Genomic DNA, 13,378 nt, shown 5'->3' on the forward strand with positions numbered 1-13,378 from the left:
GTCATATAAAAAGGCATAACTGTGGCCTTCAAGTTGAGTTCCCTATATATCTGAGAGTATTCAAATCATTGAACCTTAGAATACTTAAGAAATCACTAACCCAACTCCCTTATTTCATATATGAAGGGAAAGGTCACAGGGGGACAAAGGGATGGACCCAAAATCACACAGCTGGCTGTGTGGACTAGAATTTCAGTCTCCTGACTCCTAATCCAATACTCTTTCCTTTAGACCATTCTGCCTCCACAATCCATGAGCTGAAGATGTGAAAAATTCATAAAATAGCCATAACAGATTCTGTACATTTGATTCTATTCTTGGAAGGTATCTAAAGCATTTAAATGACATTTTAAAAATTCTCCACTGAAGCCCTACCCTCCTCATGACATGGAGGTGAATCCTTGGTTCTTGAAGGTCATAACAATAGATGATAGGCTCTGGAGGCTATCTTCACACAATCTCAAGCTGCAGGAAGTTCATTTTATTATTATAAAATTTATTATATGTTATATATTATTATAAAAAATTCTCACAAAGACATAGAGAAGTTACAATATACATTAGCATATGAAGAACTCCCACCAATGGAATTACTGATCTTGGAAATATGAAAGAAAAAACTGAGTCACAATTCCTCTATGGTACATCCCTAAAAAGCCTTATTTTACATCAAGTCAATAAATCTCTAATCTTAGCAATGAACTAGATACCATAATGACTGAGAAGTTGTTTTGTTTCCTCATGTAACTATCTAATTCATGAATAAATGAATGAAAATAACCAGATACTATGGTTGGGGATTATACAAAAGCAACCTTTCCCCTATATATGAAATAAGGGAGTTGGGTTAATGATTTCTTAAGTGTTCTAAGGTTCAAAGATTTGAATATTCTCAGATATGTAGGGAACTCAACTTGAAGACCTTCAGCTCTATGCCTTTTTATATAGCTAGACTTTAAGATCATTGATTTCTTTCTCATTTTACAGATAAAAGCATTGAGATCCAGAAAATTGGGTTATTTTTTCCAGACTCAGAAAGTAGCAAGTGGCAGATCCAAATTGTTTCATTGGATATAGAAAGACTTAGATCTGTACCAAGATTTGTTCATTTTCCCTGATATTCTCTGGCCCTGATGTAGCTGATGGTGAGCTTACATTCTAATAATGAGAGACAATATTTATAGGTAAAGAATGGCCAGGGAAAGAAATCTGAATATAGTAATTTAGAGGAATGATGAATTCATCCTTAGGACAGCAAATTAACATAACCTTTCCAGAAGGAATGTTAGCATTGACTTGATTATTATGTCCAAAATCAGAGATGGACCCAATATTGTCTTTAATTGCAGAAAGTATCTAGCTAAAGTAAAGATAGGAAAGGGCAATATTCATGGAAGAGTAAAAATATGAAATGTCAATTCAAAAATCTCTATTTCTTGAACTATCCAAAGGTCAGGGCTTCACACATTAGCAGAGACTCAAAGATAAATATTTTCTTTGTCCATCATCATAATTACACAGAAAGATGACTTCCTTTACTCTAGACCAAAAATTGCAATTAGTGGGACTTGACAAATGATAAAACAAACACCTTAAAACATCAGGTAATAGGCAATTAATGTTAATGCTTACCTAGAGGAAGTGTAACTCTCCTTCTTCTATAAAAATCTCTAAGATGGACAAAGCCAGAGAGAGGATATTCAGTCAGACAAATATCTCCCAATGGCACCATTGAACACACAGTGTGTAGTATGTCATTAACAATAAATTGCAGCCTAGATAATTACCTCCATTCTACTAAATCAAAAGACAGGGCCATTTAATGAATTTGATTAGAAGGAGAGATGAATGTAAGCAGGGCCTATTTCATCCATTTTATTTGATGAGCTGTCAGCTCATGCCATCTAATCATGAGTCTCTTCTCAGCCTTTCCAGAGATACCATTAACACTCACAGCATTATTTCAGCAATATTCAAAGAAGGAAGCACAATATATAAAAACCAAGAAGCCAGAGCTCTCATCAGTCTTTAATGGTAATTTTTTTTTAACCCAGATTAAAAATGGCTTCCTTCTCAGTTCACCTTGAGTTCTAGTGCCTTCAAAGAAAGTTAACAATATAAACATCTCTAGATAGGGAAATACAGCTAGATTCCTAATATAATTTTGCTTCTCACTGTTTCTCCCAAATTATGAGTGGAGATTGGTTTCTATAATCTCTTGGGCCTTGAGATTTATCAACACACATAAGATTACATATACTGAGATGGTTTAGCTCTATAAAAATGAGGACCAATTCAAATGACCTCACAAGGTCTTTCCAATTACCTTATTGGACAAATGGAGTTTCCTCGGAAGGATGATGATATTTTAATGTCATCCTAATTCCTACTCAGTTTGAAAGATCATAGATTAAGTTATGAAAAGAACCTTCATTCCTTTAGAAGGCCAATCAAACCTAGCCTCATTTTAATTTTTTTTTCCTGAGGCAATTGGGATTAAGAGACTTGCCCAGGTTCACACAGCCAAGAAGTGTTAAGTGTCTGAAGTCAATTTGAACTCAAGTCCTCCTGACTTCAGGGCTGGTGCTCTATCTACTGCACCACCTAGCTGTCCCTAGCCTCCTTATTTACAGGAATTTACTAAGGTTAAATTATTTCATCATAGTCATATAGATAGCAAGTAACACTGAAGCAAGACATAAATGTGTTGCTCACAGCCAAAAATTTAGACAGTGAGAGAAAGAATCAAGATTATAGTTTTAACTGGGAAATGAGTATGGACCACAACATAACATTTCCACTCTTTCTGTTATTGTTTGCTTGCATTTTTGTTTTTTCTTCTCAGGTTATTTTTACCTTCTTTCTAAATCCAATCTTTCTTGTTCAACAAGATAACTGTATAAATATGTATACATATGTTGTATTTAACATATACTTTAACATATTTAACATGTATGGGACTACCTGCCATCTGGGGAGGGGGGGGATAGAGAGAAGAAGGGGAAAAATTGAGATGGAAGTTCTTGCAAGGATCAGTGTTGAAAAATTACCCATCCATTTGTTTTGTATATAAACACCTATAATAAAAAAAGATTATAGTTTTATAGATTTATAGCTGGACTATTGGGACTGCAAAGGATATCTCATCCAACTCCCTCGTTTTCTTTTTTTTTTCAACTCCCTCATTTTCAAATGAACAAACTGAAATTCAAATAGGTTAGAGGATTTGTCCATAGACCTAGAGGTAAATGAATGGCAGAACTGAAATTGTAGCACCATGGATTTTGATCTGGAAGGGACCTTGGAGAACTTCTAGTCTAAAATCCTTATTTGAAAGAGGAAAAAACTGAGCTCAGAGAAGTCTGAATGAGAAACATGAATCAAGGGGGACTTATTTAATGTCATTATTGAAGTCACTTGTTTGGTATCAGAAATTGGACTTGAATCCAGGTCTTCCTAACTCTAAAGTCCTTGTTTCAAATTATAATTTGAACAAATATAAATTCTCATTTCATTCCCTCAAGAGAGAAGTAAAATTAAAAGAGGAAGATTTTGGTTTGGCTCATTATTTAAAAAGCAATTCAGGAAGCCTCATGATAATCCATCACTTGTTTATAGAATAATACCTTTTCTTTCCTTTCATTTACCAGAACCCAAAAAGCCAAGATGGCCATTCTCCAAGAAAGGCGTGGTGAGTGTCATTTATTATAATTCCTCTTTTAATTAAAGCTCCAACAGTTCAGGACAAAGGACCAACAACTGCAGTGTTTCTTCCAGTTCTTCCTTTTTCTATGAAGACAGGTGGCAGGTGAAATTTAAATGAGATTATAAAAGTGGGACTGGTGAGAGAGCATGTCAAATGGGGCTTTGTGAGTTGGAGCAATACCAAATACCAGGCATTAAGGTGCACTGCCAGGAACAAAGCTCTTTCCTCTGCCTTGAGATGCCTCCTCCCTCTATATAGTTATGTTCTAGCTTTATAAGTCTGTAACTACATATACTATCCTCAATAGCTCGTTTGATGATAGGGTGTCCTTATGTGAGTTGTCGGTAGGAATGGTCTGTTTAGAAGCATTGCAAATTTAATGAGCTATTGCAGAAAGGAATTTTAGAAATACATTTCTATTTCAGGGGAAGTGAGCTGGGTTTGAATGAGTTCTTGATTGTGTTCTGTTAAATCTGTTTGGAAGTGCATTCATTCAAGACACTGATAGCATGTTTATTTGCTAGAGCAGAGCCTGGCCATCTTTGAAAGAGCTGTTGCCATGGTCCAAATCCTTTTTCTTTTTCTGCATTGGGGGTAAAAGGGCTAGTGTAGTCAAGAGCAAGAACAGCTGACTCCTAGGGATTAAAAGAAGGGGGAGCAGTTGGAGGAGTGGGAAGAGAAAGATGTGTAACAGCACCATCAGTTCTTCTGGTTATAATAAGGAATAAGAAGAACAATGAAAATCATCCTATCTTTTTTTCCCCTTAAAAATGAATGTACTGGGGCAGCTAGGTGGCTCAGTAGATAGAGCACCAACCCTAAAGTCAGGAGGACCTGAGTTCAAATCTGTCCTCAGACACTTAATACTTCCTAGCTATGTGACCTGAGCAAGTCACTTAACCCCAAATGCCTCAACAACAACAACAAATTTTTTTTAATTAACCTATCAACTTATACAGCTGTCTTAGGTGTTTTGTCTGTATATACACTAATTGAGAATGGGAGGACAAAAAGCAAAATAACAACTAGTTATTTTGAAAACTGGTTACAATAGGATTTTTCGGTTGGAAAGATGCTAGGGGTCATTTAGTATAACCCCCTCATTTTATCAAGAAAGAATAGATCATAGATTTTGGTTGAAAAAAGTCTCCTTGAGGTAGGGACCATTTTTCATCTTATCTTTGTATTTTTAGCACATAATAGGCACCCATAAAAGCATGAAAGTCTTCGTGCTTTGCAAATAATAATAACAGCTGGCATTTATGTAGCACATTAAAGATTACAAAGCACTTTGTGTATGTTATCTCATATGAGGTGGATGCTGTTGCTATGTCCATTTTACAGATGAGAAAATAAAGGGCATTACGTAACTCATTTGGAATCCATAGCTAATAAATGTTTGAGACATGACTGGGCAGACCATCTTCCTGTCTCCAAGGACAATGCTTTAGCCCTACACCACCTCAGAAGTCATCTTATTATTTATTTAATTGTTTATTCATTTATCTATTTATTTTTCAATATTTTTATTTATTTTTCAACATTTTTTATTTATGGAATCAAACAAATATTTCCATAACATAGTATAATAAAAAATGATTATACAAGAAAGAGCAAATCTATTGCTATTCCTTTTAAGTACAAAATAATCATACAAATTTATTTTTTCCTCCCTCCCACTATAAGATAGCTACCATTAGACACAAATATATGTGTGTATGCACATTCATACATATATAAACATGTGTATATAGTTATACATATTTACATGTGAATGTACATATATATACATGTATCTAATATAAATTTATTCTATACAAATTTCTATTTATCAGTTCTTCCAATGGATTCAGAGAGCGTCTTTCTTCATATGTCCTTTGATGTTAATCTGGATCTGTAGAATAGTCAAAATGATTTATTCACTCAATGTCATTCTTAAAACAATATTGGTTTCTGCTTAGAGATCATTTTGTTCAATTCTCAGCTTCCTTCAAAAATCAACTCAGGTCTTACATTCCAAAGGAGGTCTTCTCTGAAATCCCCAATTCTTCTCAACCCCACCACTTCAATTAATTGTAGCTATTTTATATATACTTAGTTTTTTTAATATGTATAGTTTCTCAAATAGAATGTAAGTTCCTTGAGGGCAGGACCATTTTGTTTTTGTCTCTGAATCTCCAGTGGCCCAGAACAGGACCCAATACAGAGAAAGATGAATGATTGATGATGAAGTGAATTTTTTCCTGTTACAGATAAAGAAAGGGACGTGCAGCAAAGCTAGATGAATTGTTCAAAGTCATTCAGGAAATACCTGGATTATGGAAATACCTGGATTAAAAACCCAGTTCTTGAGGGGCAGCTAGGTGGTACAGTAGAGAGAATACTGGCTCTGGAATCAGGAGGACCTGAGTTCAAAGCTGGTTTCAGACATTTGATGCTGACTAGCTGTGTGACCTCAGGCAAGTCACTTCACTCTATTTGCCTTGGTTTCCCCTTCTGTAAAATGAATTGGCAAGGAAATGGCAAACCACTCTCATATCTTTGCCAAGAAAGCCCCAAATGGATCACAAAGGGTCAGACAGACTGAAAAACAACAATGTACAATGGAATGTTGAACATGTGGAAAAGGTGCGAATAAAAGATATGAGTTTTAGAACAAAGATTTTTATTTCATTCTTCAGTGATAATTACAGTCCTCAAAATAGTATCTTAGCCCCAGTTGTTAAGTAGATTCAATTTGACAAACATTTATGAAGCAGCTGATTTTGACCAAACAATGAGTTTACACAAAGTTTCTATCCTAAAGGAATTCACAGTCTCCTGAGAAAATTCAAAATTTACTCAGAAAATGTAGGATGATTTCAGGAGGAATAGAGCACTAATGGTGGGTAAGGTCAACAAGAGCTCCCATGTGAGTCAAATCTGAAAGGAAACTAAGGTAATGAGGAGAGAGAGTGTTGTAGGCATGGAAAGGGGTCAGGAATTTAAATGTCTCTGGGCTAACTCACAATCCTTGATTTTGGAGCAATCTTGCCCTTTGGGGTGAACTGTAACGGTTTTGGTAAGTAGCTATAGACCTTCCTCCCCATTCCCTCAGTTAGGAAGACGGTTAAAGTACCTCTCACACATCAATCATTCAACCCAGAAGTATTATTCATACTATCTGATTGTGCACATCTCTCAATGACCAGGGCAAATCTCAAGGATTCTTAAGCTTTTGTGTATGTTATAGATCTATTTGTCATTCCGCTGGAGCCTGTGGATCAAAATAATACCCTTAAGTGCATAAAACAAAACCAATTCTATTGAACTATAAAAATATTAAAGACCTAATTTCATGGATCCCACATTAAGAATCTCTGCTCTATGACCTAAAGTGTAATATAGCTGTTGATCTGCAATAGTTGAGTTTCCTAACCAGAGAGGTTTCTACAGCAAGTCACAGGCATAGCTCTCTCTGTGTGTCTCTTTCTCTCTGTCTATCTCTCTCTTTCTTTCCCACACAACGCACAAAGAGAGACAGAGCAAGAGAAAGCAGAGACAGAGAGAGTCAGACAGACAGAGACAGAGAGCTTATTATTGCCTTGAAAATGATATTGCTAAATATGTTTTAAGATTGTAAGATCTTGGATTTAGGACTGGAAAGGGCTTCAGAGAGCATCTAAACCAACCTTTACTTTTTACAAGTGAGGAAACCAAGGCACAGAGATTGTCCAGGGTCACATAGCTAATAAAGATCAGAGATAGAATTTAAATGCATTTTTCCAAATCTAGCAGTAGCTACCAAACCACAGCCACTTAATTCTCTGAAAGAGTTAACATTACTGGAAGAAAGGAGCAGTTTATGCTCTCTTCACCAAGAGACTTCTTGGTATGGGTTCTCAGGGTTGCCAAGTACTCAGAAGCTCTATTAATTACAGAACTCAAGATTTGCCAACTGGTACCTACTCCCCCCACAACTCCTACGGCCAATTGTCTCACTGGGCTTCTTTTCTCACTTGATATACTCGTTTCCACAACAGTTCAGTTGCTATGGTTTCAGACATCAACAAAAAGCATGGGTTCCAAATGCTGTAGGAACACACACACACACACACACACACACACACACACACACACACACACAACTCCAAGATGCCCTAGTGACTATAGAAAAACAAAAAGACTTCCTTCTTTGGAGTCGAAGAGAACTTCCATTACTTTCATTGCCACTGATCTTCACGGTTTTGGAAAATATGAACAGAGAGGAGTCACTCTTGATGCTAGTGACAGGAGATGATAACCTGTTCCCATTTTGATCCAATATTATAAATGTGACTCACTTCCCTCACCCCCACTGGCTGCTTCGATTCAGTGCCAGCAGTATGCATGCTGAGACACAGAAACAAGTTGAAAAATGATCATTGATGAATGCCTATTTGGAATGCAGTCAAGTTGGCTTTAAGACTCTCACACATTATTTTTCTTTTGACACATCCTTCCTGGTTAAATTGCAAAATTAAACTGTTTAAAGGGATAGTTCCATTCAAGGAAAAACTCAAAAGGGTAGTGTGTGGACATGTCAAAGATGGGCTTGAACCCATGTTTTCCTGCCTACTCTGTGTGCATTGTACCATGTTACCTCTCTCTCTAACTCATAGTAAGATGTTAATAAATACTTATTGAATAGAATTGTATAGACAAGAAAGTGAGGCACAGAGAATAAATGACTGTCCAAAGTCATACAGTTATTAGTCATTAGAAGTTGGATTTGATTCCAGACTTCCTCATTCTAACATTCCCTCCACTTCATATCCAACCCGTCTACACTAGGCTTGGTAAAGATATTGGATATTTTAAGAAACAAAAATAAATATATTGAAGCAAATCTCCTCCAAATAAATGTATAAACCTATTGAAACCTTTGTTGTTTATATCGTTAAGGAATTGACATACATTTTTTTTTAAGCAGAGCAAAGATAAACAAAAGCAAGCATTTGACCTGGAAAATTGCCTTTCCACTATTAAGATCACTGATTACAGCGGATACGAATTTCACAGCTTGAAGGTATCAGCTCAAGTATATGCATCTTATTGGCTCCTCTTTCCTTTCTTGAATGGAATTCAGTTCAAATTAAGATAGGGCGTTATTTCTACTAGATTCCTCTGAGAGACCAAGAAGAGAAACTTAGAATTGGTTTGTTTTATGATTTCCAACCTATTGAAGCATTGAAATTTAATCTAAGATGTGTCATAAATTTCCCCAGTCCATCTAGAATTCAGGATTTCATCAGAGTGAGTTTTCCCTCTATTAAAACAGATGTTCATCTTCAATTCCTCCATGCCTGTGCAGGTGATTTTCTTGAGTTGTTGACCAAAGAAATTTACCAAGCTACTGTCATCCTTGATAATGAGTGTCTCTGTCCTTACCTAGACTGATCTTCAGGTGATTAACATACTGGGGTCATTATTAGACTCATACCTGAAGTCCTTCCAATTGGACATGTCCTGCAATATTTAAATTCTGACTTAAGGAATCCAGAATTGCAATCACACCTTGAAGAGATATCTGAGAACATAGGTAGAGACCTAAAACTAAATGCATTAATTTAATTTACTTTTACTTTAAAAAACAAAGTGACTTAAGATCTTGATGCCTCCAAGCAGCTCTCCAAGACTCTAAGCTATAGAATAGTTAATGTTCGGCATTGATAGAAAAGTTCCCTATATCAACAAAACTTACAAATTCAGCCCCAAACCAAAATATATCATGTAACTACCAAATCATGGTAGGAGTAACTTTACACATTCAATTACTCTTCATAACTCAGCAAAAATATATTATGCACTGATTCTATGAAAGGCAGAGGGAAAAAACAAACATTTATTAAGCACCTACTATGTGCTAAGCACTTTATAAATATCTCATTTGACTTAAAGGATTGTCACAATGGATAGAGTTCTAGATCTGAAGTCAGGAAGACTCATATTCCTGAGTTCAAATCTAGACTCAGATACTTTTTAGATGTGGAATTCTGATCAAGTCACTTCACCCTATTTGCCTCAGTTTCCTTATCTGCTGGAGAAGGAAATGACAAACTCCTCCAGTATCTAACTATGTGACCCTATACAAATCACTTCACTCTGTTTGCCTCAGTTTCTTCATCTGCAAGATGAACTGGAGAAGGAAATGGCAAACCACTCCAGTATTTTTGCCAAGAAAATCTCAAATGAATTCTCTAAGAGTCAGATTTGTCTAAAACATCTGAAAAGAAAATGGGCCAGGCTTTGTGCTATATGACTGAAATGTGACTGAACAACATGATCTTTGGGATATGGGGAATAAATTGACAAGTAATACCTAGGATCATCTTTGAAAAAACTTCAATCATAGACCATAGCTCTAAAGTTGAAAGAAACCTCAAAGACCATCCAATCCAGCTCTCATTTTCCATATGAGGAAACAGAGGCTCAGGGAGACAGACTTCCCCAAGCTCACACAGGGAATAAATATCAGAGGCAGTGCTTGAACTCACAATCTCTGCATCTAGAGTAAATGATTCTTCTGTTGTCTGTTAACATATTCTTGCAAGTTCCTTGTGCCCCCACAACCACTCTATCCCAAAATAAAAAAAAGTTATATCAATCAGGTGAAATAAAAAACATTTTTTTTCCTTTTTTCTCATCACATATAGGATAAGACCTGGGAAGAAGTTCTGGAAAGACATGAAAAGCTTCCTAGTGAACCACCAGACTTGAGAAAGCAGCAGGAAGCTGTGTGGGAACTCTTCACCAGTGAATGCACCTATTATTTAGATCACTTGCTAGTTCTTAAGATGGTAATGCTTTATTTTACTTCATTAACAGATGCAAAATGTTCCTCTAGCTCCTAGGGAGACAGCTTTGCTCTTACAGAATATTAGATAATTTCATTAATTTTGGAGAGGATTTATTGTACCTACAGGGTCCTGACCTCAGAAACTCGCCTTCTATTGGAAGAAACAACATGTGTTCAAGTTGATAGTGTAAAATATAAAAAATCAATACAGAATAATTTTAAGGAAGACTTTTAACAACTGCAGCTAGGTGGTGCAGTAGTTGGAGAGCTAAACCTAGACTTAGGGAAGATCTGAGTTCAAATCCAATCTCAAACACTTACTAGTTATGTGAGCCTGAGCAAATAGTTTATTCTATATCTGCCTCAGTTTCTTCATTTGCAAAATAGAGTTAATAATAGCACCTATCTTCAAGGGTTGTTATGAGGGTTAAACGATATATTTGTAAAGTGTTTTGAAAACTTAAAAATACCACATATTGTAAGCTATTATCAACTGAGGAAATCAAAGAAGATCCTTTTTAAGAAAAAGTATACAATAAACCTTGAAAGCAAAGAGAGATTTGAAACAGTGTAACATATAGATTAGAAATCTGACCTCAGAAAGAGGAAGATCTGATTTCCTCTAATACATACTAGCTGTGTATTCCTGACCAAGTCACTTAACTTGTCATCACCCTCAAGGTAACTCTCTGAGACTGTAAATTGTTGAGAAGATACCAATCTGATCTTAACGTTTCTTCTTTTGGAAATTCCTTATCCACAATGACATTATAGGTTTTGATTTATCCCTAAAAATATCAATAGGCAAAGATGAAAAGAAAGGGAATTCCTGCAGGTGGAACAAAGACATGGAGAAAAGAAAATAGAATGCCATATACTATAAGCAGTTAAGTACCATTTTGAGCCTCAAGTTCCTCATCTGTAAAATAGAGATTACAAGCAACATCTATAAGACCTACTTATCTCACAGGCTTGTTATTGGACCAAAGGAGCTAACATATTTAGAAAACTTTATCAAAATCAAAGTATCTTAATAAGAAGAAAGCAAGGATCATAGATTTAGAGTTGGAATTCCTTAGAAGTTATCTATGATATTGTAAAACAGGCACTAGGAGGGATAAATAGAAATAGATTTGGGAGAGCAATCATAATAGAGATTAATTTTATGACATGAAACAACCGTGACCAGACATCCAGATTACACAAAGTTATGCTATATTTTACAGGAATTAACAAAGGAAAGATGAGTTCCCTAATAGAACTCACAATTAGCCAGTAGGAAGGAACCATTAGAAGGAAAACTCTATGAAGTAGAAAGCCCTTCATAGCAAATTTACTCCTGAAAAGATTTCAGTGAAAATCTTCATCATAAGTACACCTTTTAGGGGGGAAATATAACCTTGGGGTTTCTCGAAGGAGGAGGGAAATAATGAGAGCAAGGATGTATATTTAGAGGTTGAGACTATCTTAAAGATATTGCAGAAAAACTCAGATCCCTTCATAATATCTTAAAGATGCTACTGAAGGCAGTCTGGGCACATTATGGTTGCTTTAACTATGTTAATAAGAGTACTTTAACATTTCCTGATAAGGGGAGACAATAAACTGGTTTCAGAATTCATATCCATCTAGTTTAACTCCCTCACTTTATAGAAAGGGGATCCTAAGTTTTAAGGAGTCTAATGACTCATTTTAGGTTCCACATGTTAAATAAGAGTACTGAAATTGGAATATATGTTGTCCTTTAAATTTAATTCTACCATTTTCACTGATGATGTTTCCTCAAGGTGATATTGATATAGTCTTTTAGAAAAAAGTTTGGTCTTTTTCATCTTCTGTCATACTACCACAGAATATTATAGTTAGAAAGGATCTTAGAAGTCATCCAATCTAAATCCAGCACTTTACAGGTGAGAAACTGAGGTTCAGAAAGATAAAGAAATCTCTCTAGGGACAAAATCTCTCTAGGTTTAAGTGGACTAAGTCCTGTGTTTCTAATTCCAAAGTTTTTTCCTCTATACTAAATAGTCTCCTTGTTTTTTCATTCCTTCCTTAACCTTGCCAAAATTACAAGATCACTGAGCTGGAAGAGATTTTGAGGGTAGCTATCCAATAGCTTCCTCTCACAGATGAAAAAACTAAAGATTAAGGAAAAAAAAAAAGGGTGACTTGCCCAATGTCACAAAGGGCTAAATAGCCAACCTAGGATTTAAACTCAAGCCCTGACTCTAGCTAGTACTCTTCCTACCATACCACACAATTAAAACTCAGACTTTACAAAGTATTTTATTATGAAACAATGACAGCTATCATATTTTACATTAAATAGAAATCTCCACTAGATCATTTGTAATAGAGGCCTAAAGGAGATGAGGGAGGATAAGAAAAAGAAAAGACTTCTTTTCTTTTTCTTTCTTATCCCTGCCAGAACATAATGGGCAGGATTTGTCCCTGAACATTAGGACGTAGGGACAGCGTGGTGCACTGATCAGTGAATTCAGAGGTTTTGACTCCTCTCCCTGCTTTCCTGAGGTATTTCTATCTGAAGGCAGAGTATCCCAGTGGAATGAAAGGAAAGAGGCAGTTTGCTCTCATCACTTAATTACTAAGTGTGGAATTCAAAGGATAACTTGTTCAAGCTTCTTATTTAACATTTGAGGAAACTGAGGACCATAGAAGCAAAATACTTTGCTTAAATAACAAAGAGTGTACATGGTTAAAAAAAATTGAACTGATCTTTTCCCTTCAAATACAGTTTTCATTGCATTATAACAATAGCTAATATTTATGCAATGCTTTTAATTTTATAAAATGTTTTATTGGCCAGCTGGGTGGTACAGTGGATAAAGAGACAG

General features: G+C 35.7%; 1 protein-coding gene across 1 annotated transcript in view; it reads left to right on the forward strand.

Annotated features, from left to right (window-relative positions):
* Window positions 1-13,378, forward strand: part of PLEKHG7 (pleckstrin homology and RhoGEF domain containing G7) — an 86,260-nt gene that overhangs the window by 30,482 nt on the left and 42,400 nt on the right. Inside the window, 3 exon segments of the mRNA XM_051962500.1 lie at window positions 3,651-3,691; window positions 8,658-8,753; window positions 10,381-10,524. Coding sequence (XP_051818460.1) covers window positions 3,651-3,691; window positions 8,658-8,753; window positions 10,381-10,524 — 281 coding nt within the window.

Source organism: Antechinus flavipes, chromosome 5 (assembly GCF_016432865.1).
Source record: "Antechinus flavipes isolate AdamAnt ecotype Samford, QLD, Australia chromosome 5, AdamAnt_v2, whole genome shotgun sequence".
Lineage (NCBI taxonomy): Eukaryota > Metazoa > Chordata > Mammalia > Dasyuromorphia > Dasyuridae > Antechinus > Antechinus flavipes.